This window comes from Athene noctua, chromosome 3 (assembly GCF_965140245.1).
Source record: "Athene noctua chromosome 3, bAthNoc1.hap1.1, whole genome shotgun sequence".
In the NCBI taxonomy this organism is placed as follows: domain Eukaryota; kingdom Metazoa; phylum Chordata; class Aves; order Strigiformes; family Strigidae; genus Athene; species Athene noctua.
Window position 1 is genome coordinate 10,741,705 of NC_134039.1, and position 24,206 is coordinate 10,765,910.

The window sequence follows — 24,206 nt, forward strand, 5'->3', positions numbered from 1 at the left end:
TATTGGAAAAAGACCACGTTCCTTTTGTTGTAAAGAAAGTTTCTGAGCACATCAGGAATTCTGCATGTGGAGCTGCTAATCTTTCCCCTGTGGAAGTGGTCTGGTCTTTGTTGTCCTTCATCCACGCATCATCTAATTTTTTTTTTAATTCAAGTATTAATAGAAATAGTTCAAATTCTCAGGCTGCCAGGGTCTACAGCTGTCAGCGGCAAGTGTTTCACAAGGAGATGGGGGCCTCAAAACAGCGCTAGGACTTCTGTGGGTTCCACGGTATTCTCTGTATTACGCACTTCATATCCCGCTTATGTTTTGAGCTTGTTTTGTTCAGGGGCACAAGCAGGTGTGTAAGAGTTTGCCGCCGGTGCGGTGTTTGTGGTGAAAGAATCCCCGGCACAGCGAGGGAGCCGAGGCGCAGCCGGGGCGGGAAGTTGGGGTGTGTCCCCACACAGCTCCGCTTGACCTCGAACTGAGCCAGAAACCTTCAGCAGTCGCTGCTACGCGCTGCCGCCGGTTAGGGGTGGGGGCAAGCCGCTTTCCCCGGTCGCGACGGCAGCCGTGAGGGCGCGGGCCCGGCCGCCCCTGCGTTAGCAACCCCCGGGGCGCGCCTGCCGGGCTCAGCTCCTCGGGAAGCCGCTTCCCGGTGGCCAAAGCCCCGAGCCCGCGGTCCGGGCGGCTCCCGGCGACACCTGACGGGCCGGGCCGGGCCCCGCCTCCCGCCTCAGCGCGGCCCCGGGGCGGGGCCCGAGGAAGTGACTTCAGCCGGCGGCGGCGGCGGCGCGGCGGGGCCGAGCGGAGCATGGCAGCGGCGGCGGCGCGGTCCCTGCTGGCGGCGGGGCGGGCGCGGGCGGGCGGGCGGCGGGGTCGGGCCCTGCCCGCCGCGGGGGCCGCTCCCTACTGCACCGTGGCCCCGCGGCAGCAGCGGCGGCAGCCGCCGCCCGACATGAAGAGCTACCTGTGGTCGCGCTACAAGGAGGCCAAGAGGGTCACCAAGGGTGAGCGGCGCCCCGGGGGCGGGGGCGGTGGTGCCGCGAGTGGCGGCGCCGGGTCGGCTCCCCCGACGTGCCCGCCCGCCTCCCGCGGCGGCTCGGAAAGCAAGTAAATAAATACACGTCGGAGGGGAGGAAGGGCGAGCCCTGAGGGGGCCGCGGTGGCAGCGTGAGGGGTCCGTGGGGGGCGAGGCGCGGCGGGTTTCTCCTCGTGGGTCGCTGTGGGTCAGTCCCGCAGCGCCCGGCACCGCCGCCGTCCTCCCGGTTCTGGGGTCACTGCGGCTCCGGTGTCAAAGCGCTCCCCAGTGCTCGCCCGGTGTCAAACTGGGAGCGCGGGTAAAAGCCCGTCTCCTCGCTCGGCGCCAAGGGCCGGGCGCCTGGTGGGTACGCGCTGCCGGCGGCGGCTGCCCCTGCTTCTCCCTTTTTTTCTCCCTCTTTTCTGAGGAAGGGGGGGAGCCCGTGAGAGCACCCGCCTCGGCCCGATGCCCCGGGGCTCTCGCTGCTCGGAGGGAAGGTGCCTTCGTACAGCGTTGCTCGGGCTGGGCGAAGTGACCGGCGTTGGAGATGCGGTGTGTGGAGAAAAGCAAATGTGAAAAGAAAGTCAGGAAGTTGGTCGTCTCTTGGAAGGGCTTTCTGCAATAGGGCTACTCTTCCAAAAAGTTAAAATTCTGTGAAGTTTTGAAGGACTTTCTTTATTTTGCCCGTGGTTCCATTAAAATACTGTGAAGCGTTGACGCTAGGGTGCAATGCTGATGATAACGTGCGTGATGCTGGGAAGCCCTGGTCTTCAGCCCAGCCAGGCAGAAAGTTAAGGGCCAAACACTTGCTTGAAGCTTGCTTGCTTCTGCCTTTGCTCTGATGGGAAGAGAGTATTACCAAGGTGCTTGGAATACGTGATCTTTTTAGAGAGCTGAAAGAGAAAGAGGCAGCGGTGTGTTCAGCAATCTCCAATGGGAAAGCTTGTCCTGTAGTGGCAACGGATAATGCTTTAGTCTTGCGTGTTTTGCCCTTAGAAAAAGAAAGTAAAATTACTGTATTATCCTGCACTTAAAGAATCTTGAGCATGAACTGGGGCTTCAGTGTGCTGGGTACGAACAGCATTTGCACATGTGAAATGCTACCACTGTTTTACAAGTGAGATGAGATAAGCTGTGTTAGAGATCTCAGAAGAATGCCGTGGACTTAAGAGGGTGGGATAAGGGACAGGAACTTGAGGGTAAATGCCTTTTATTTTGAATATTTTTTTCTTTTCCTGTTTTTGGAATGATTTTTTTCTTATTCTAAACCACACCCAAATAATACTTCAGAGCTGAGGTTAGAGAGTAGTGTAATGTTAAGAGAAAATAAGTTAGTCAGTGGGTGTGGGTTGGTGAAAGATGAGGCAAGTGTGTCTAACTGCAGAATAATTCAGAATATTTTATTACACTCTAAGTCACCCAGTGGCTTCAAGTATGTGACGTTTCACTTAGTTACAGTGTTAAGATGACAAAGCTGTCCTGATTTTTGACCCGAGGTTTATAGCACTTGGGATGCTGTCTGCCAGCCAGAATGTCTAATAGCTACAAAGTGTTTATACTGTCTATTTTCAGACAGGCGCTAGTCAAGCTTTTTTTTTAAATCTGAAATATCTTTATCTCTATATAGATATATAAACATCTTTAAAACAGATGTTGACTCAAGACTGCACAGTTGATGCTTGAAAAAATACCTATAATACAGAAATGGGTGTTGTAACGTGATTTTGGAAATTCACTCAAAACTATGGTTATGACTTAAAGTTAATTAAATGATTCATGGCCCTCTTTATAGAGGATTTGCCTTAATAGTAGTGTGTCAAATTGCATTTGATTATTTTGTTCCTCAACTGAGCATAACATTTATCTCCTGTGTTACTGTAAGCAGTGACTGGAGATAGTAGGAGCTCATATTCTGATTGCAGCTTCTTTTGTTGTATCTTTCATTTTACGGGATTTAGCTTTTCACATCAGTTTAAGTGTGGGGAGCTCCTGGGATCTTTTTCAATGAAAGAGATGCTGGACTTTTTTTGAAACTTGGAATTGAACTCAGTGAAATTGCTTCTTCCTCTCTCTTAAAAATGGAAAGATTTAAGTATCTGCATCTGACAGTTGAATGGTTTCAGATTACTGTCTGTTATTGAGCATCTGTATCAGTTTCTTATCATATCTGCCCTTCGACTGTGCAGCAACTGAAGGCATTGCTTTTACAAAAGAAATGTTATTTCCCTTTCTACAAGTTGACCAGAGTTTTCAGAATGGATCACTATCTTTCTAACAGATCTGGAGTCCCCATGCCTACCTGCCTTGTTGAGATGGTTTCCTCCCATGGTGGAGAGTGTAGTGTATCTGTCCTTAGAGCTGAAGGTGTTGAGATAAGCTTGACCAATTCATTCTAGGCTTACCTGTAGAAAGTAACCAGACAAAGCATATTCCCTTTAAACTCACCCTTGTAAGCGCAGGTTTTAGATGAAAGTTCCCCTTTTTTCCACTAGTAGGGAAGGCTGGATTATAGCGTCTGAGAAGGGAAGGAAGGAAAACATGTGCATGTTCTGTGCTTCCAGGAGGATAATAGCACTTAGCCTCCTAATGTAATGCTCTTTAAAGTTTTCTAAACAAGAAATACAGACATCCTTAATACCGACGCTGGTGTTGGTCTTGAAGTTACATATGGTTCTATGTAAGTGGTCCTAACTTCTCGGTATACTTTTCAAACAAGTATCAAAAGAAGCATACCCTTAAAAATGGAAGTGATTTACACACACTAGGTACATGTGTGTAAAGAATAAGCAGAATATTTTTGGTTTCCTGGTTTGCTAGAAGGTTAATAAGCATAGCAATGTGTATGTAGCTGATGTTTGGAAAGTAAGGCAATCACATAAAGTTTACTTATTTGAGTTGAAATTGAGCAATGTGGTAACCTTGAAATGGTGAAGCAAAAGAAATTAAAGCAATATCAAATTAAAACAATGTCAGTTCTGCTTCTGGGACAGAAGCTGGATCAAAGGCTCCTAGAATAGTAATAATAATATCTTCCTCCAGCTCCAGAGTTCACTTTCAAAAGCAGTAATAAATGTGTTAATAGAGTTAGCAAAAAATTATGTATCTGGAGCCTGGGGCTCTCTGATAAGCAAGATGCCAAAATGCCTCTTTTCTCTTACTTCAACTGTACAGACAAAATTGTGATTCAGATCAAAACTGTGGGTCACCAAGACAAGTTGGGGACAGCATTTTTAATAGCATCATATTGTTAAGGATTAGCTGGTTAATGTGAATTAGTTTGATAGCTTCTATCATTGTTTATCTATATTTAGAAATTGATAATTGATTTCTAAGTATTTATTTAAATAAAACTGCAAGACTGGTATAACTTTTTTTTTCCTCCCTTGTTCCCAGAGTTGGTTCCTTCAATTATGAGTAACATGCTGAATCCGGATGCTATTTTTTCAAACAATGAAATGAGCCTGTCAGACATTGAAATTTATGGGTTTGATTATGACTACACATTGGTCTTTTATTCTAAACATCTGCACACGCTGATCTTCAATGCTGCTCGAGATCTGCTTATTAATGAGCATCGGGTAAGTAAAATTAATGGAATAACAAACTTATGAATAAAGAGTATAATAATTTCTAACTGAGAGGGGCATAACTCATCTTTTCATGCCTCAGTCCTAGCTCATCTCCCTTATAACACATTTTGCACAACAGCTACATAGGAAGCACAGAAGTCTTAGTTTATTCTCAGCTGCAGTTTTGAGCAGAATGCAGTCTGACAAGTGTTAAGGAATAGAGTTTTATTTGTTAATTTGGTGGTGGTGTGGTTTTTTGTTTTTTCCTGATTGTCAGTTATTGGAGTCACCCTAATAAATGAGAAGCTTAAAAGTTACTGTTACTCTGTTCTATGTGTTGCTGTGAGTACAGTGATTAACTTCCATGCAAGATATTTTTAATGTGGCTTCTTAGGAGGTATTTGACTGCACTATGTGCTTGTGTGGTGCTCTCTATGTACCTGATGTTTCAGCTGAGGTAGCCAAAGGGGCAGCATATGTGGTGACGCTGTAATTAGAGGCTGGGTACAAGAGAGACCCAAGTAAGTGTTCAGCTCAGTAGTCCCCTAAGAGGGAGCTCTGCCCCATTGCCTCACCAAGCAGCATGTTTGCATCGGTGACAAGTTGACATCTAAGCAGTTTGGAGATGGTTGTTGCGTAGTTTGGGGATGGGAGAAGTTACTGTGTCAGGAAGTGGGGGGGGAAATGGGTGGCTTGGAAAACTGAAGGTGTTGCAGGCAAAAAGATGGCAGAAAATGTGGACTAAAAGCCAGAGTTTATTGAACTGTAGGACCTGCAGGAAAATGAAAGACGAGTCCACAGAGTAACTTGATTAATGAAACTGCTTGTGTATTTTATACAACCTAAATCTGAATGGGTGGCGTTATTCTACTTTCGTATTTGAATCTAAAGGTTAGGAGCTATATATAAACATCTATAAATATCCCTGGAAGAACAAACAAAACTTCATGGGCGCTACAAGCATACACAAGTTGATCCCCCTAAGATTTCGCATGCCTTAGTAGCAATTTCTGTGGAATGTCTAAATATACTTTTTTAAAGCTACGTGGTTCTTGCAAAAAAACAATGTTACTGTAGGAGTCAAGATTAGTTCTTGTAGACAAAAATTCAAATGGTGCTGTTTTTTACTATTTGAATGAATTCAGGTAGTAATCACTTTCTGGTTTGTCTCAATTAAAATCTCTTGAGTTCCAGTAAATAAAGCTGTCATTACTTTTTGAGACAACTTATTGAAATATATCATCTCCTGTTGGAATTTATTGAGGGACAACAGTTTTATTAAGCTGTCTGTGTAGCTGCTTATACTGCTAATGTTTTTCTTGCCTCTAACATTAGAAAATGCTTCTTGATAGTATTGTCCATTATGGCTGTCACAGTCAACCTAAAAGATGACCAGTTTTGGTCATGGCAGTGTAAGGTAATTCATCAGAAACTGCAAAATACGGTGTAGGAAGCAAGGAATTTTGAAGTATGTCCAAGAGAATAAACATCAATTTAATGCTCATCTCAGAGGTGGCAGCAGGTGTTGAATGTAAACTCTTGCTCTGGGGTTTCTTTCTTTCTCAGTGTATGGCCCTGTGCCACCTTACCTGGGCTGCTGTTTCAGTCCAGATAAATGTATCTGCTGTGGTTTAACCCAGCAGGCAGCTGAGCACCACACAGCCATTTGCTTACTCCCCAACAGTGGGATGGGGGAGAGTGTTGGGGAAAAAAGATAAAACTCGTGGGTCGAGATAAAGACAGTTAATTATATAATAATAAGACAGAAGAGGAAGGGAAGATAATAATGATGATAAGGGAATAGTGACGCACAATGCAATTGCTTACCACCTGCTGACGGATGCCCAGCCAGTCCCTGAGCAGGGGGCTGCCACCCCCCAGCCAATTCCTCTCAGTTTTATTGTTCAGCATGATGTCATATGGTATGGGATATCTCTTTGGCCAGTTGGGGTCAGCTCTCGGGGCTGTATCCCCTCCCAGCTTCTTGTGCACCCCCGGCCTCCTTGCTGGCAGGCCAGTTTGAGAAGCTGGAAAGTCCTTGGTTTAGTGTAAGCACTCCTCAGCAACAACTAAAACATCAGCGTGTAACAACGTTATTCTCATCCTAAATCCAAAACACAGCACTATACCAGCTACTAGCCAAAACCAGGACAGTATCCTACCAAGAGTGGGGTAAGCAATCCATGCAATTTTTATAATTTATTTTTTTTGTTTGGCTTGTAAAGAAGCTTTGATTTGTGTGCCAAGGTAGGCTCAATCTTTTTCACATAAATACTGGCATATATGCATGCAAAAACACAGCCTTCTAGTAGAATAAATTAAAGCAGGAAGGTGAAGTATGCAGAAATTTGTAAAAGTCAGAATGCTTTGGGGCATGTGCAGTACATGGTAGTTTTTAATTGATCACATTCTGTATCTCCCTTGATGTTTTCCTTTGTTTCTTCTACTTTGTGTTCCCTGGCCAAATCCACACATATTCCCATCCTGTCTGTAGGCTTTTGATGCTGTTCTTCATTCAGATCAGTAGCCTCCCCCATGTTTTCTGAAAGTGGTAGTAGGGATGATAGCTCAGAAGTTAGGAGAAAGGACTTATTCTGTAACTGTAGATGTCTATGCTCAGTGCAAGCACAATCTACAGCAGTTGCAGAGCAAGTTTTTTTTAACAAGGGTAAAAACTGTAGCAGTTTTTTTTTTTTTTGGTAGAAGTAGCTAGAGCCTTTGTTGAAGCTGTATCATCTACTTTTTTTTTCTCTGAAGGCTTGTAAATTAGCCACATATGTATGGAGACTGTTGTAGAGAAGGTGGAGAATGTGCTTGAAATGCATTTGTCAAGTTCTAAGACTTGTAGCCCGTGGGAGGGAAATGAAGGATTGCCTTTCAGGTGGTTAATCAAAGAAATGATAATTTTCTCAGGTCTTGTAAAAAATGACTGAAGCATTTTACCTTTTAAAAACAAATGAACAAAGCATTAGCCCAATGCACACACCAAATGTTTTTTTTTCTCTGTGGCTGTCACATTTTGAATCTGAATTACTTGTCTCTCTTGTTTGAGTGGGATGTGACACTAACCTATGCTTAAAGCAGGACAAAATTACAATCGACTGAAAATGGGCCTGTACTGGAAAATGTTAGAAAACTCTCTAATAGGTAGTGTGAGCTACCTATGTGGTCTGTGAAGAACCTGAGGAAAGAGGACACGATAGAGACGTTCAGTTCACGTGCATCTCTAAACGATGGTGTTGCAAATGCTGTCCCAGGTAAATGTAGTTGGGTCACTGTGGTGTTCTCCTGAAGTGACTTACCCCGATGGCATTTAATGCTGGGCTTGCTTTCAGGATCTGATCTGTGTGACATACTGTACCTTGGGGAAGATCCTTGTTAGGGGGGCCTGGTTTCTCCAGGTAACATCAGCTGTTGTGAATTCTCTTCTTCCTGCTTCCCCATCTGAGTTTATTTGCGGTGCACCATATCTTTAAACACCCCTGGGGTCTACATTTCAAGCTCTGCAATCTAGGATCAGGAGTATGATCTGCACTGAGGGAGTCAAAACAGATAGCTATGCTGCTTTTATTTCTTGAAAAGACCAAAGATTTTTTTTTTTGCTCCTGTTAATATTGATGGTGCGTCATTGCTTTTACTTTCAATAGAAGTATGTGATAAAGTTCAGGTATCTCTGTAAATTAGGGCATGTTCTTGGATTTCTAGAAGGTTGACTCGGGAACTGTGTTTTTATAGTCTCATGGGGAGACTTTGCAATGTGAGGTAATACAGCTATTAAATTTTAGGAAGATAGTAAAATTTAGTTTGTTTTCAAAGGTACGTATGTTAAAAAAACTTCTTGAACAAAAGGCTAATGTTCAAAGGGAATCACTATAGAGTATCTGGATGTCCAAGTTTTGGTACCATGCTTGACTTAGATTTAAAATAGTGACCTTAGATTTTGGAAAAATGTTTGACTTTTCTTGCACTGTACCTATGTTCCTGCAAATCTCACCAACCTATCAAAAAGCCTCTTCATGACTAGTAAAAATGAAAAACAGAGAAAACATAGGCTTTTAAAATTTGGCAGAAACAATTTTTTAATTGTTTTTGTTATGGGTTTAAAATCAGACCATTGCTCTTTCTTTTTTTGTTTTAAGTATCCTGCAGAAATAAGAAAATATGATTATGATCCAAATTTTGCAATCAGAGGACTACACTATGATGTGCACCGGGTATGTATAAATAACTTTGTATGTATAAATAACTATGAGTTGTGTAGTGCTGAGAACCTAGCCAAAGAAAATAAACAGGCCTTTTAAGTCTTCCAACTTGTCATGTGTGTTGATGTGTAAGGATTTTGTTTCGTATTTTTGTCTTTTGTAGCAAGCTTGACTTTGGTTTTTTTAGTAGCTCTTAAGGTTAAAATGTTTTGGGTGTTTCGGTCTCATAGTGGGTGGGGGAGGACAGCTTAGAGTGCAACAGAGTAAAGCTAAGCGGGCATCTACTACTAGAAAAAGTTACTTCTTTGTGACTTAGCTCAGGTCACTGGACAGTGTTTCCTTGGTGATTTGTCAAGCCCTAGGTAAGAACCATTGATAAAAGTGTTTTGGAAGCTGTGAAGGAAGTTGAAATCAAGGTGCTTAGGCATTCTTGAAACAGAAAAGTTATAGATAAAATTGCTTTGATTTTTGTAATTTCATGTCAAATAGTTGATGTGATAAAAATGTTTTGTTTTGTGTGTGTGTTTTTTTTCCTGCAAGGCATTACTAATGAAGATTGATGCTTTTCATTATATTCAGCTGGGAACAGTTTACAGGTAAGTAAAATTATTTCCTATTTATAATAAAAATGTCTACTCTTACTTTTTGAATCTTAGTTGCATTTATTATATCTTAGGTCCATATCAGGAACAATGCTCTGACAAGCACAGACATGAATGAATGTTGCAGTCTTACCGAAAAGGGGTTTTCTTTGCACCTCTGTGTGTACACAGACATGCACACACATTTACTGACTGATACAGTACAGCTGATTCCCCAGTTCAGAGCTGGGGAAGTTGGCAAGCTGGTTGGTCACATAGTGCTGACTCACTTTGTTTCCGGCTGTTAAATTGTGCTGAAAGACATCTAAAAATACGCTGATGACTTCTCTGCTGTTGCATTCTATGTAAATAATTGTCACAGAGTGCCTGTTAGTATGACTTTGGTATGATTGTAGAGACACTTGAGAGGTCTTGCTGTGTTTGTACAGAGATTTTAAGTGTGGACACATCACCACGTCATACTTGCAGAATGGGGCACAACTGCTTTGTGTCTGCACACATCCTGACACTTTTTGATTTTACAGAATTGATGTAAAATTGGCAATCTCTGTGCTGTGCTTTGTTACATCATACAGACATAGTGTATGGGATCTTTGACAGGAGGGTTTTTAGTATCGCTCAGTTTGCTATAATGAAGCAGTACACGTTTGGCTGACATGAACATTGCACTTGTGCCTGAGCACCTTTAAGGTCATCAGACAAAAAGTTTTCTTTTGTGGCCAAAAGATAATACAACCTTGAAGTGATTTGCTGTAGGGACTGTATAGGGTAGTATGAAATGATGATAATGTGCTCATTACTACTTTTTGCTTGCCAGTCAGGCAGATAGGTAGATGTTTCAGCTGTACTCGTTGGTTTGTTCTTTTATGAGTTAGTCTGAAATGATCTTTGGGAGAGGGGAGAGGGAGGGAAGGAAAATGAAAGAGGAAGCAAGATGGGATGGTCCAGCATTAGCCTCATACTGTCAACATAGTAGCTATCTAAAGCTGCCAGAACAATGTGTTCTATATATGTCATCAGAGCCTGAGTGAAACTTTATACCATTTATCTGTGTTTTATGCTGATGTAGAATAGCTGTTGTATGTTTCAGCGGAGAAAATCTGTTCCTTTGGTTTTTGAAGAAATTGTGTATGCAGGGTTAGGAGGGAACCAGTGTGAAGGACACCGATTGTAAGATTGATTTTAAGAGGCTGTCCTATTTTGACATTTTTCACTGTGAAAAATGTTAGTTTACTAGATTAAAGGGCAGGTGAAGTAATCAAAGCTACATTTGTTCGTAGAAGTATGTAGTAGAAATAGTAAGATTGGTATGATGGAAATGTGTATGTATGGGAGCACCAGAAGAAATGTTGATAGAAGGGACAAAAGGATGGCATGTGTTGTTGGTGTCTGGATCAGTCGGTCATTAGGATATTATCACATCTGCACGCTGTTTCTCCAAACACCGGGATGGGGGATCAAAAAATTAGGCTGAAGGCTTTGAGAGATGATGTCAGGAAGAACAGTGGTATGACTGGAACTGTATAGTGATCTAGATGAGAAGATGAATGGGTAGTGTCCATTAGCAGTGTTGCCTTGTGACTCAGAGTAGGGCAGAATAAAGAGGCAGGATATGACAGTTGCTGTCAACTCCTAGTACAAAACGCACATCCAAAGCCAGAACATGATGGCTGGTCAAGAAAACTCTAGAGAGGTGTTGAGATTTGTTGACAAGCTCGTGTCCCTTGTTCTCTGTGTCAACCAAAGTAATTCTGGGCAGATTGCTAGGCCACACATCACTTCCAGAGTGAAAGCTACCATTTCACTCAATACTTTCTCTTAATTTTGTTTAAAATAGGATTATCTTTCTCTTCTATACCAACACTGAGCTTTGATGTCAGTTGCTGCATATCTGTAGTTCTTTGTTTCAGCCTTCCAGGTGTTCTGTACATGTGTAGGTCAGTCACACAGCTGAAGGTAGCAGGGCTTGCCCAAGCCTACAGCCTCATCTGCACTCAGAGGTGTAAGGAGTTCTGGTATCCCCCAATAGCGCGTATCTCCAGGAGCAGCAGTGGGAGTGCTGCTGTAGGTGAACTGTGATGCTTTTAGTGTTGTCTGTCCATGCCGTTGGTGGAATAAAGTAAACTTCGTAGTTACAGAGCTGGACTGTGAACTGTGTCAAGAATATTAGTCTTCTGGTAAAACTAATCTACAGCCCTGCCTACACAGTTGTCCCTCCTCTCTGGATTTTGCATATGTCTATTGTCCTGTCTTGATTTGTGTTTAAGTAGCTCCTAGTCCACAAGTGTTTCCTTTAGCTGTATTCAAATACCACTTGGCATAGCTGTCTGCAGACTAGCTGAGTCAGTCCTCAATTCTGATTGTATTGCTTGGTGTATGTTTAATGTTTTGGTTGCATATCTTTGTGTTTACTGCTGTGGAATGGGTGATGCTGAACCCAAAGTAGTATCTGCTTTGCTTGTGCAGAATACAAATTGAATGCTGGAGCCCTACCACAATGTTTGCGTGCCTGCAATGTTTTAGATGTTTTAATGTAAGATGCTTGATACTGTAAACTTTCAAAACCAAACCAAAACAAAGCCTGTAATCTCTTAGTAGTTGGTAAAGAAGCTCTGGGGAAAGATGATGTCTCCTTCTTACCCACTTGTTATATTTATATATTTTAATTACTTGTCAACAATCCTTCAAATAATCTGAAATTTTGGGAAACTGAACTGTTGATACAGTTTAAAAGAAATTCTTATTTAGTTAAAGGTTGTATTTTTCTTTACCTTGAATCTTCAAGGTTAAGCTGCAGAAAATAATCTGGTTTAAACACTATCACATCATCAGTGCTGTATAAAACAGAGTGAGGAATTACTTTATGTTAAGAAACTGGAAGTTGTAACTACTTCTTACAAACCCTTGAGGCACAATTTCAGTGGAGACTAATTAGTTCTTTTCCCATAAGAAAGTAAAAAGGACTTAAAATTGGAATGAGTTCCGTGTGCGTCAGCCTGTTAAAATGTTACTTGTTCTGTAAGGAAGGATGCTCTTTTAACTTGCAGACTAAAGTGCTCCTGTGACATTATGAGTGCTTTAATAAGATTCAAATCTAAATGTTAATCTGTCAGACTTTCATTTGCTAATTACTCAAAAATTTTAATCTGACTTTTGAACTAAACCTAACGTTTTCCAGAGGCCTCAGTGTTGTCCCAGATGAAGAAGTCATTGCAATGTATGATGGTTCCCATGTCCCTTTAGAACAAATGAGTGACTTTTATGGAAAGGTAAAACCACAAACTGCTCTTTAAAAAGAGATTTTTCGGGGGCGGTGGGAGGTAGTGGTGTTTCATTTTGTTCTTGTTCTTACTAGCAGTTTTATTTTCGCAATATATGACTGACTTAACAGTTCTAGATGTGAAGTTTATCATCTAAAGTGACAAATATTTTCTTTCTCGTACTCGCTGTAGTTTCTTCTTTTCACTGTTCCCTTGCCCAGTCATACAGAGGAGTGGAACATAGAAAAATCAAGTGACTTGCTCAGTGTTGCACAGCAAATCTGATAAATGTTGTGAAATGAACCGTATCTGGTGCCTTACCCCAGTTATGTACTTTTTCCTGGTGGTCTAATGACTTAGCTGAGGTAGCAGCAAGTAAATGTACAGAAGCATACAAGCTGGCAGAGTGGCAGTAAGAGGATTTGATAAAACATGAGTGATAAAAAATATTTTAAGTTTGCGATTTGACTTTGTGGGGCAAGTTGATCTTTTTGCTGGTAGGTTCCCTCCTCTTTCTCAAATGAAGAATGGTGCTGTCTTTTTAGTCAAAACCATTTTTCTTTTTTTACTCCTTCTACTTATGGATGTTAATTCCATGTTGACATGAAAGGCCCTTCTTTGTGCTGTGGAGCATTTTGTTGTTCTCACACTTCTTATTTTAAGAAGTTGAGCTTAGAATTCCTAAATCTGGTCTCTGCAGCAGTTCTGAATATTGCCGTGGATTCCCTGTGGGATGCCTTCATCTCTGCAGGTCTGTGCTTTCTCTGATCTTGGAAAGGGCAGTGACAGGACAAGAGACCGTGGATGCAAACTGAAACACAGGAGGTTTCCTCTGAACATCAAGAAATGCTTCCTTTAATGTGAGGGTGACCAGGCACTGGCATGGGTTGGCTGCCCAGGGAGGTTGTGGAATCTCCGTACTTGGGAGATTCAGTAGCCGTCTGGACAAGGTCCTCTGCAACTGGCTCTAGGTGGCCACTTGAGCAGGGGGTTGGACAAGGTGGCCATCAGAGGTCCTTTGCAACCTCAGCCATTCTGTGTTTCTATGATTTTGACCAGTGTTTCTGTCTTGAGGTGGTTGCTTTACCTCTCCTCTTCTTGAGAAGTATTTAGTTTGTATTTGCTCAGGTATGAGATTCTCTACTTTCGTGAAACTTAACTATAATTACAGCTTTTGCAGACTAGAAATCTTTTCCTCTGTTACTGCATTAGTTATTGTAGATTCTTACAACTTTTTTCTCTTTTCAAGGAGGTAAATTGTTTCACAGTCCTAATCAGTATTCCACTTATGAAAAAAAAAGCCTAAACCAAGTAAAAAAACCTCACCCCCCCATCACCATACCCAGTGCCTCTGATTTATAGAAGCGCAGTATGCCAGTGAAGGCTTCTAAGTCCTTCTCTTTACTTTTAGCAGAGTACTGTCTTTTATGTGTTTATGAATTAAAATACCCCTCTTGAGTAATGTGTAATGATTAATTCTTAAAATAAAGCCAACACTTTTGTTGGAGTTATTTAATTATGTTTTAGATTCTTTTAGAACTAACAGAATGTGAACAGTGATGGCAAAAGCTTAATATCTGCAACTAAGCTGAAGTGTTTATACTGAATGAATTAAAGTGTTCTAGTCTGAGAAATGCCTGATGGCTTTTAATTCTTTTTTCCTTCCCACTCCTGTAGAGCTCACATGGAAATACAATGAAGCAATTCATGGATATATTTTCCTTGCCGGAAATGACACTCCTTTCTTGTGTGAATGAATATTTTCTGAAAAACAACATAGACTATGAGCCTGTTCATCTGTACAAAGATGTCAAGGTACTAACTTTGAAGATTTAGGTAAACCTCTACGTTTGTGCATCTTCTCTCTGAGCACTTAAGGAAGCTTCAACCTGTTGTGTCAGCTCCAGTGAAATACCTCACCTTTAGGCTTTGTATAGAGTAATTCTTGCTATACAACCATAAAAACATGAGTGAAATGAAGGTAGGTTTCCTTGGAAAGGAAACAGAATAATTTGAAATTTGTTTTAAATGTGATGTTCTAGGGCTGTTGCTCTTTCTGTAGCTTTGAGAGGTGGATGGGAGAAAATAAAGGAGGTCTTGTATGTTGATAAAGTTTCTTTTGATTGTTACTACACGTATACATTTCTCACTAGCAGGAATTGTGTGAGGCTATAGGGAATTCCATTTTGGAGCTTTCAGTTGTACTGCCTCTGTATCTTTGCTAGTATACAATCATTTGGTTTTGGTATATCTATTTTGCTTGTTTTCCTCTCCTCCTCCTCCAAAAAAATCTGGTGGTGATGACTAGAGTAATTTGACCCTCTTTATTCCTCAGGTTGTATTCTGCAGAGGAGATAATTTCATGTCATGGTGGTTTAGGAACAGAAGAGGTCATGTCCAAGTTGATGGCATTTGTCTGCACAGGCTTTCCATCCAAAACCTTTTCCTGGCCCCTTGTTGACACGTATTAAGCTTGTGTACTTGTTCAGTATGTGTGGTGCACCTGAATGTTAAATTTATCACTTTCCCAAGTAGATCAGATGGGTTTTAGGAAACTTTTGACCTGCAGAGTAACTTTCTAGGCTAGTTCTGTGGTTTCTGCTGAATTGTTTGTAGAAACTTCTGTATTGCTCAGAATTACCAACATTTTGGAACCCCTATAGTGGCATTTTTTGAGGATTTTTAAGACATACTCCATGTAAGTACCAAAATGGCAGTACCACTGTCCTAAACAAAGCTCTTTGGTGCAGAGATGGCTCAGGAGAGCTGCTGGATGCCTTCAGAACACCTTATGAGTACTCTGAAAAGATGAAAGCAGCTAAATGCCTAATCATAAATTTCTTTTAAATAACCAGGGCATTTGTGAGTGATCATAATATAAAATCTATCTGACTTAAAACTTTTGGATTTTTTGGGTGGTGATTGAGGTTTTTTTGGCTTTTTTTTTGGGTTTGGTGGTTGTTTTTTTTTTTGCAAGAGGAAAGGAATGTGTTAGACTAGATATTAGGAAGCATTTCTTTACAGAACGTGTTGTTATGCGTTGGAATGGGCTGCTCGGGGAGGTGGTGGAGTCCCCATCCCTGGAGGTGTTCAAGAGTAGGGTCGATTTAGAGCTGTAGGTGGGAACTGTGCTAGGCGAACGGTTGGACTACATGATCTCCAGGGTCCTTTCCAACCTAGATGATTCTGTGTGTGTTCTGCTCCAGACGTCATCTGAAATCTGAGATAACTCTGCTTCTGCAGAGGGCTTTCACCCCACTTCACCCTTCTGAGCACCCTTTCACAGTTGTTACGTAAAACAGCCCCTGTGTTATATCATTTTGTACTTCTCAAAAGTATGAATTTAGTTTCTTGGTTTACTCTTTGTCTAGTGATGACATACATATAAAATGAACATCACATGGCATTTCTGTAAGTTGAAAGTAATTCAGAGAAAGGAATTATTTTAAAACCAAGTTACTACTGCTATGCAGTGAGCATGGTTTTTGTACTTGAAAAGATTTTTCAGTTCTTTAGTGCTCTGTTGCTTTCCTGGCAGGATTCAATCAGGGATGTCCACATCAAAGGAATAATGTACAGAGCAATTGAAGCAGATATTGGTAAGTTCTAATGAGATCATCTATCAAAGCTTTTTCACTGATCGTATAATGATCTTTCTGGCTATCTCATTTAAGATTACAAGTTCTAAATTTTAAAGCTTAAGAGAGTTATTTCCATTTGTCTAAGGTGCCTTTGTTAAGTATAACCTCATGTTCTGAATTCTTGGTTGAATGCAGAGAAAATTCCCCTGGAAAACTTTTTCAATTAATACTGTATTTTCCCCAATCCTCACAGAGAAATACATCTGCTATGCTGAACAAACTCGTGCAGTGTTAGCAAAGCTGGCTGATCATGGCAAGAAGATGTTTCTCATCACAAACAGTCCCAGCAGCTTTGTGTAAGTGACAGTTGCTTGCTGTTCTACTATAAATTTCTAAAGGATGGGGAGGATGAGGTTCTCAGTTATAAGTCATTATATTGCAAAGGTAGCTGCACTTCTGTTATGCTTCACTGTTAATATCCCTCTGTCCTTTTTAGAGACAAAGGCATGAAGTTCATCGTTGGCAAGGACTGGAGGGATCTCTTTGATGTGGTCATTGTACAGGCTGATAAGCCAAACTTCTTCAATGATAAGCGAAGGTGGGTATTTAGTCAGTAAAGTATGATTCAGGCAGCTTATTCCATAGAAGGCTACAGAGCATGTTACGAAATATTTTAATTTGGATGCAATGTAAAATGAAATAATATTTGAAATCCTGTTTAAGGTCATTATAGAATGCAGCAACACCCAATTTTGAAGTCCAAATATTTACCATTTCTTACCTAAGAAAGTTTCCGTAGCCATTACAAGTCTGCTGGACTGAGTTAGGGTCACTGAAGCTGTCTTTATCATCTTACCTTGTACGTTGGTGAAGTGTGTTCCTTTCCTAATAAAGCTGAGAAATTTTGCTGCCTTTCAGAATCAGCCCCTTATCTGGAAATGTCCTTCATTGCTTGTGGTTTTTTTTAGTCACACGTTTAAAGGGCAGACTAGCTGACAGACTGGAGTGTTTGGACTAGTTGTGCAGTTAAATAAACATTCGTGATGTGTATGCACTGCTCTTACACTTGAAAAAGACCTATTCCTTTATGTGTGCTTATGATTTGAAAGTGAGATAGAGGGAGGTGGGATTTTTTCCCCCCTTTTTTCTAAATTCAATTTTAAAAAGAACTTTGCTGTATATCTTGCCCCCAGTCCCCTGCCTCTTTCTTGTTCAGTTGTACAAAATGAGGTATTGGGCAAGAGTTTTGTACATCTTCAGTCTTTTTTTTGTGTTCTCTCCTTAATGGCAGACAATTCACACTGTTTCTTCCTCTCTAAAGCATCCCTGCTTTAGTTCTCAACAGTTGTTCTCAAACTCTGTTATAAACATCATAAGTAGACTGGATAGATATATTGCATTTCACTGGCTAAAGAGGAACTTTTGGAACCGTCAGATACTAGAGAGCACGTTTTTGTTTTAAAAGACAAGTATTTTTAATATTAAGATTTTAATTCCTAAAAAGTGACAGAATTACTACAGCAATATAACAATTGTATATAATTCTGTTCTAGGCCATTTCGGAAGGTGAATGAAAGGGGAGTGTTGCTTTGGGACAAAATTCACAAACTGCAGAAAGGTCAGATTTACAAACAGGTATGCTTTCAAATTTAATACCTATTTCCTGGAATCCCAAACTTCTTTATATATCATAAAGGCTTCTAAAAAGTAGATATGATTGAATTTGGTACAAATTCATTATTGGTAATGTATATCTGCAATTTTACTTGCCTTCGTGAAGTGATAGCATTACTGAAATTGCCTGTAAAATTTGGGATTCACAATATATAAACTGAGGACAAGATTCTTGATATGAATATATTTTTAGGTGCGTGCTAAATTCCTTTTTCCTGCCTGTGAAGGTGCAAATTGCATACTGCTACAATGCATGTATCACTGTTTCTGCAGGGTAACTTGTACGAATTTCTGAAGCTTACTGGCTGGAGAGGCTCTAAGGTTCTCTACTTTGGTGATCACATTTACAGTGACTTGGCAGTAAGTAGTTTACTTTCACAAAATAGGATAAAAGATGAGGGTTTCTTTTAGTTTTCCTCTCTTCCTTCCCAGTTATTCGATATAACACACTTTCATTTGAGACTTCTAAATGCAACACAGTTTGAGTTGGTAGTTAAGCCGTATTGCTTTTCTTGCAAGAAAATTGGTGCTGTAAAAGGCTGACCATATTTTCCACATGACTTGTAGCTCAGGAATGTGAGTTTGTATTCCTGATCAGATACTGATTGTGTCAGATGTAACAGAGAGTAAACAGAGATACCCAAATGTACAGGATGTGGCTGATCTGGATGACATTTACTACCAAGTGTAATAAGAGCTGAATGAACTTCTGTTTTGAATGCAGGAGGCAATCTGCCTGTCACTAATGGTAAACTTTCTTTCCAAGATCTCGCTATGGTTTGTAGCCCCACTATCCAGGCATTTTCTTACTGCCTTACAAACAAACGTACTGTTAACTGTTACTTTAGAGTAAGACCACCACTTAACTCATTTGCAATTGGTTGCATATGAATGCCTGGATATGACTTTCCACTGGCAAGCTGAGGTAACATGTTGCAGCAGCAGATGTTAACATTTTTGCCCCTATCTGCTTTTAAAAAGAAAAGTAAGTTTGGGTGCTTCACAAGGCTGAGGGCCAAAGGAAGAAGGACGCAGCTCTGTTCTTTGGCGCAGTGGAAGGGAGAGCACAGGTGGCAGCTGCCTTGTCCTGCACTTGTCAGCAGGAGTTTGAATGGATACCTGGCGAGTCCCAGTAGGACCCTTCTCTCAGTAGAGTAGGTGGGTAAATACCACAAACGCAAAACACAGTTTCCTCCAGATACTTCTGACAGCAGCAGAAGCCTCATCTACAAGAGGAATTTCCTGTTTGCTTTAAACCTGATGAATTGGTGCTTATTTGCAAGTGCTTATGTGTTGTTTATCACTCTGTCTTTAAAAATGTGGGATTTGAAGCTTACTCTGAAATGAAATTCTCTTGGCACAGTTAAGTCCCACTTTAATATTTCTGCTTATACATAAGAAGCAATTAAATTAGTTCCCCTTTGGGATAAACAATGGTCAAATTATTCAGTTCTTTTAAGTAGTTCTTTTTAAGGCTAATACTTGTATTTTGTAATTCTTGATAAATAGGATTTGACCCTGAAGCATGGCTGGCGCACTGGTGCAATTATTCCAGAGTTACGATCAGAGATTAAAATCATGAACACAGAGAAGTACATTCAAACCATGACCTGGCTGCAAACCTTGACTGGATTACTGGAACACATGCAGGTTTGTTCTGTGTATGTGTAATTGGCTCTGTATAGCAGAAGGGATCCAGACAAGTTTCTGAATGCTGGACATTGATGTTGCAAGTGCTTTCTGTCTCATTAAAGTTCACCAGTTTGACTGTAGATCAGTAAATGCAGTTAGTTGTGTGGCTGGTTAGTACGAGTTTTCTCAAAATCTTGTCCCCTTCCTCCACTGGTCAGCCTGACTGGATTTCTGCTTTTGGTTGTTTAAAATGCACGTGGATACTGTGTACTGCTCTCTGAAGCATTGCTCTTGTCGTGTTAGCTCAGAAGGGTTTATTAATGGAAAGACTCATTTATGAGGGCATCCTTAGTTACCTGTTATCCATACTTTACATTCCAGGTTCACCGTGATCCTGATTCACAAATGATTTTAGAAGAATGGAAGAAGGAAAGAAAGGAAATGAGGTAAAACACGGCAGATGAAGAATTTATAATATGCTTCGTTAGAGCCAAGTGTTCTATGGGATGTCTTCTACAGGTCTCTTCAGAATTTCCATCCCTGATGTCTATATGTATCTGATGTATATTCCCTGGTAGTTACAGACCTTCTAAAACTTTCCGTGTAAAGCAATATTCTACCTGTCTCTTGTACAGCTCCTCTCCCTTCTGATCCTGTTCCCTGTTCTCCTTCTTTGGGATAGATGTTAGTTTTCTGCTGACTTTTTCTTCTCGTCTCAGTTCTCCTGTCCCTCTGTGTTCAGCTGTCACTGTTGCTATTGATTACACAGCTTTACTGCTGCATGATCCAAAAGTGTGTTTCTCTATAAAGACTTAAGTCACTTCAGGTTTTTTAGATAATTTCTTCAGATTACATAAAATACATTCTAGAATATGCAGAAACTGGGGTCTGCGTGAGACTGGATTTATCAGTGGACTCGTCACTGGTAATAGGGCTAAAAACCCCTAAAAAATCTACTGTCATGAAGGAGCAATTCCTAAATGTGGGGTGTGTGAAGTGCACATTTGGCAAGGCCAGCAGCTCTACCACCAGCAGCCTTCCCAGCAACGTGAAAGTAAATGAAATGGGAATGATACTTGGCAGTGACTAATAACAGAAGTTAATTCCAAAATGTGTTCAAGTTTCTTGTGTACTTTAAGCCAAATATTAGTGTTTTTTCAAGAAAGTCTTTTATCTTTGGGATAAGTGGATGTCATTAGGATTTAGATGAAGGCGAAAGTCATCTTTCACAATCTTTAGAAAGGAGAGTTTGAGATGTCATGTTTCTGAAGTCAGAAGCAATTTACCACTGTTTTTAGTGGCAGAAATGTGAAGCTCTTCTATTCGCTACTGTGACTGCTAGATCTGGGCTGCATATATGCAAGAGCTGCAAAAATTTTATATGGTGCATTTAAGTGTTTTGAAGAGCAGTGTCAAGAGGATAATGCATAGAACAGACTATAGGAACTGCTTGCTTCAGGTTCTGGATGCTAGCTGGTAGAGTGATACGTGCAGGTACATTCACTTCATTCTTTGTTTTCTTTTTTTGGGGGACAGGGAGATAAACAGGAATTTCTTCAATGCACAGTTTGGAAGCTTATTCAGAACTGATGAGAATCCAACTTACTTCCTAAGACGTCTCTCTAGATTTGCGGATATCTACATGGCATCATTGAGTTGTCTCTTGAACTATGAGCCTGATTACACATTTTATCCGAGAAGGACTCCTTTGCAGCATGAACTTCCTGGCTGGTCAGACCAGCTGTGCACTGGTACATTCAGAATACCTTTCCTACAAGAGACGGTTCAGATCAAATAAACACTTGGCAGCTTCTCTCTAAAATAGGCAAATTTTTTTTAAATGTACATGTATTTTATTTAAGTCACTTAAATCTGTTATCTTGATTTAGATGTAATTCATATGTATTCTCATAAGTGTTGTACCTGTTTTCTCCTCTCCTGCTGGGAGATGTGAAAATTCTTACACACAGAAGAGATGATGGACTGTCAAAATAGTAGTTGGGGGGGAAGACATTTGAGAGGAAGGATTGGTGGTGTTCCGGGGTGATTGTTTTTGTTCATTCGAAATTTCTGTCTGCAGCCTTGTGGTTTACTCTCTGTTCTGGCCCTGTTCAGCACTCCAGCTGGAGCCTGTAATGGATCTTGGCACTGAAAAGCTTAAATCCAGTATTAGTAATTCAGTGATATGCAGTTAGCCAGTTTATGGTGAGACTAAGAGTGATGGTGTGCACATTTTACCTTTCCTTGCTGCCATATCTAGAGGCTTGCCTGTAACTGAACTAGCTGCTCTAGTGTTGGCGTGGCTCTGCTGTGTTGCATCATTACAGTACTGGCAGGCTCAGGCTGGTGGGCTTTCTCCTGTCTGTGCAGTTGCTGTTCTTGCAATGTCTGTGCTTGTCTGTAGGTGGGCCTAAGTGTAAAACTGAGTGACAGTAACTTGGGCTGCTTCATCTTCCTTTTGTTAACTTTTAGGCATCTTTCTTTTTAAGTCTCAAAACACTTTAAACAGACACTCTCCAATAATCAAGCCATTTCAAGAGGTCTTGCATTTTGCATTTCAAAGTGGAGACAGATCTCGGACAATCTTTAGATTGATCCTAAATGCTGCTTTTTAAAATTTTAAGTGTCTTACAGTGGTATACAATGTGGCTTTTCTGTTCCCTAGGAGAGAATGTATTTCATATAGCCTTCAGTAATGGACTTTTACAGTCAAATACGCACAATGGGCAAATGAGTTAAAACTTAAGAAATGAGAAAATGGAAACCAGAGTTTTCTGATGACATTTTTTTAGCTCAAGCCCTGAAAGCTGAATTGGGGGTGGTGGACAGTTTTGCATCAAGCAAAATAATTTTGACGGTGCAGATTAGGAGTTTTATTGAATTACTGACATTGCAGGTAATGCATGAACGCAAAATCTGGGTAGCATGTATGTTCCAAAGATTGAGCTAAAAAATGTCTTATTTTGCACAAGGAAAACATCTGTTGATGTGTTTCCTCAAACAGGCACTTTATAGAACTGTTATATAGTTGGTTTTAAATAAGGATGCTTTCCTTTCTCTGCATCCAATGGAAACGTGGTGGGTTTTTTTTAACTGGTGCTTCCCACCCCAGCCATTTTAGAAGGCATAATATGATTAATGTTTTTCAAATTTTAGTTAAAGGCTCTGTTTTTAAAAGCGTATAAATCATAAAATGTATAGCATTTGGTATTCTTAATTTTGGGATATCACTTGCTTACTACCATAACTGTCAGATAAACAAACTTTTGGTGACCAAAAGTTTTCTTGTTTTTATTTTTAAACCTGTTCTGTATTATGTGCAAGTACCTATACTGAATTTCATATGCAGTGTCTTTCATATTTTTAAAAGCATGTTTGCAAAGTAAAGAACGTATTCTAATCTAGCCTGCACAATTTCCTAAGTGGCTTTCCTGTATGCTTGAAATCAGTCTGAAGTCCTCAGAGGTCGTTATAGATTTCATGTTCATGGTTTTCTTGTACTCCTGTTTCAAACTTGATGGCAACACCACTGAAGAGCATGTGTGTGTATTTAAACAGATGAATATACTTGAAATTTCATCTGACAGTCCTGCTGTTTTGCTGGAAGAAAAAGTTTTGCAGGAAGTTAGTTTGGCCTTACTAGGAGACTTGTTGGTGGGGCTGTGGGAGAAATATTTAGCATAACTTGATAATGAAATGTGGGGATAGAAATATCCCCGATTTGCCTTTGGGTCTTTATCCTAATGCTCAGCCAGAACTGAACTTGGTGTTACACGTGTAGCACCTCTTATGCTCCAGAAATTTCAATGCATTGTTTAAAAAACCCAAAACTCCAAACCACTGTATGTTCTCTATCTTACTATCAGCAGATAATAATATTGTGTTACTCACTTCTGCATTATTGAATTTGGCAACGTTTTGTTGGTTATAGCTTGGTAATGTTTATTCTTTTAAAGCTGGCTAGGAGTCAGTTTGCCTAATTTTCCTGTGTTAAGCAGGAGCAGTTTAATTGGATTGGATGCTGCTATTCACATAATACGCATTTTGTTTCAAGATGATTTTCTCCTCTCCCCTTTCCTTTCTCTTAACTTACAAATCAAACTTCTGTACAAAACTATGTTACAGCAGCCAGCTGAATTAAAATCTTGTTTATATTGCATGACTTCTTGAAATAAACAACATTGCATGAAAAAAAAATTACGGGAGGGTTATGTTCCTTTAAAACACCCCAATATATATAATATGAATTTAAGTGAGAATTTTAAAGGGTATTATTTATTTTTCAGTGCTAGAATGCTCTTTAACTTTTAAAAGAGTCTTGATTTTTGTAATGATTTCACCTTGGTGCACTCTGCATTACTTATTTTAACCGTGTTACTGACTTCAAAGAAATTTTTGAGCATGTTTAAAGGGCAATGTCTCTTTATATTAGGAGTATAGTTCATTTGAACACCAAAATAAGAAGAAATTTTTATTCTGTTCTATGAAAAATACAGAGAAGAATAGTCTGTCAGTAAAAGAAGAGTTTAATGAACTGTGGAATTTCTTTTTGTGATAAAATTATGTAATGATTATTACAAAAATAAATGCTTGGACTTTATCTCCTGGTCCCTGTGAGCCTTAGTATTTTGGGTGACTGGGGAAAAGGTAAGAACGTGAGTTGTATTAATGCAAAACTCTGTG

General features: G+C 40.3%; 1 protein-coding gene across 1 annotated transcript; it reads left to right on the top strand.

The window, feature by feature from the left end:
• Positions 1-888: 888 nt before the first annotated feature.
• Positions 889-24,123, top strand: NT5DC3 (5'-nucleotidase domain containing 3). Its single transcript, XM_074901964.1, has 14 exons — positions 889-992; positions 4,397-4,581; positions 8,712-8,786; positions 9,315-9,370; positions 12,555-12,645; positions 14,314-14,451; positions 16,175-16,235; positions 16,471-16,573; positions 16,714-16,815; positions 17,771-17,852; positions 18,165-18,251; positions 19,401-19,541; positions 19,905-19,969; positions 21,060-24,123. The coding sequence occupies exons 1-14, from the start codon at positions 941-943 to the stop codon at positions 21,319-21,321; spliced, it is 1,500 nt and encodes a 499-aa protein (XP_074758065.1). The 5' UTR covers positions 889-940; the 3' UTR covers positions 21,322-24,123.
• The last annotated feature ends 83 nt before the right edge of the window (positions 24,124-24,206 follow it).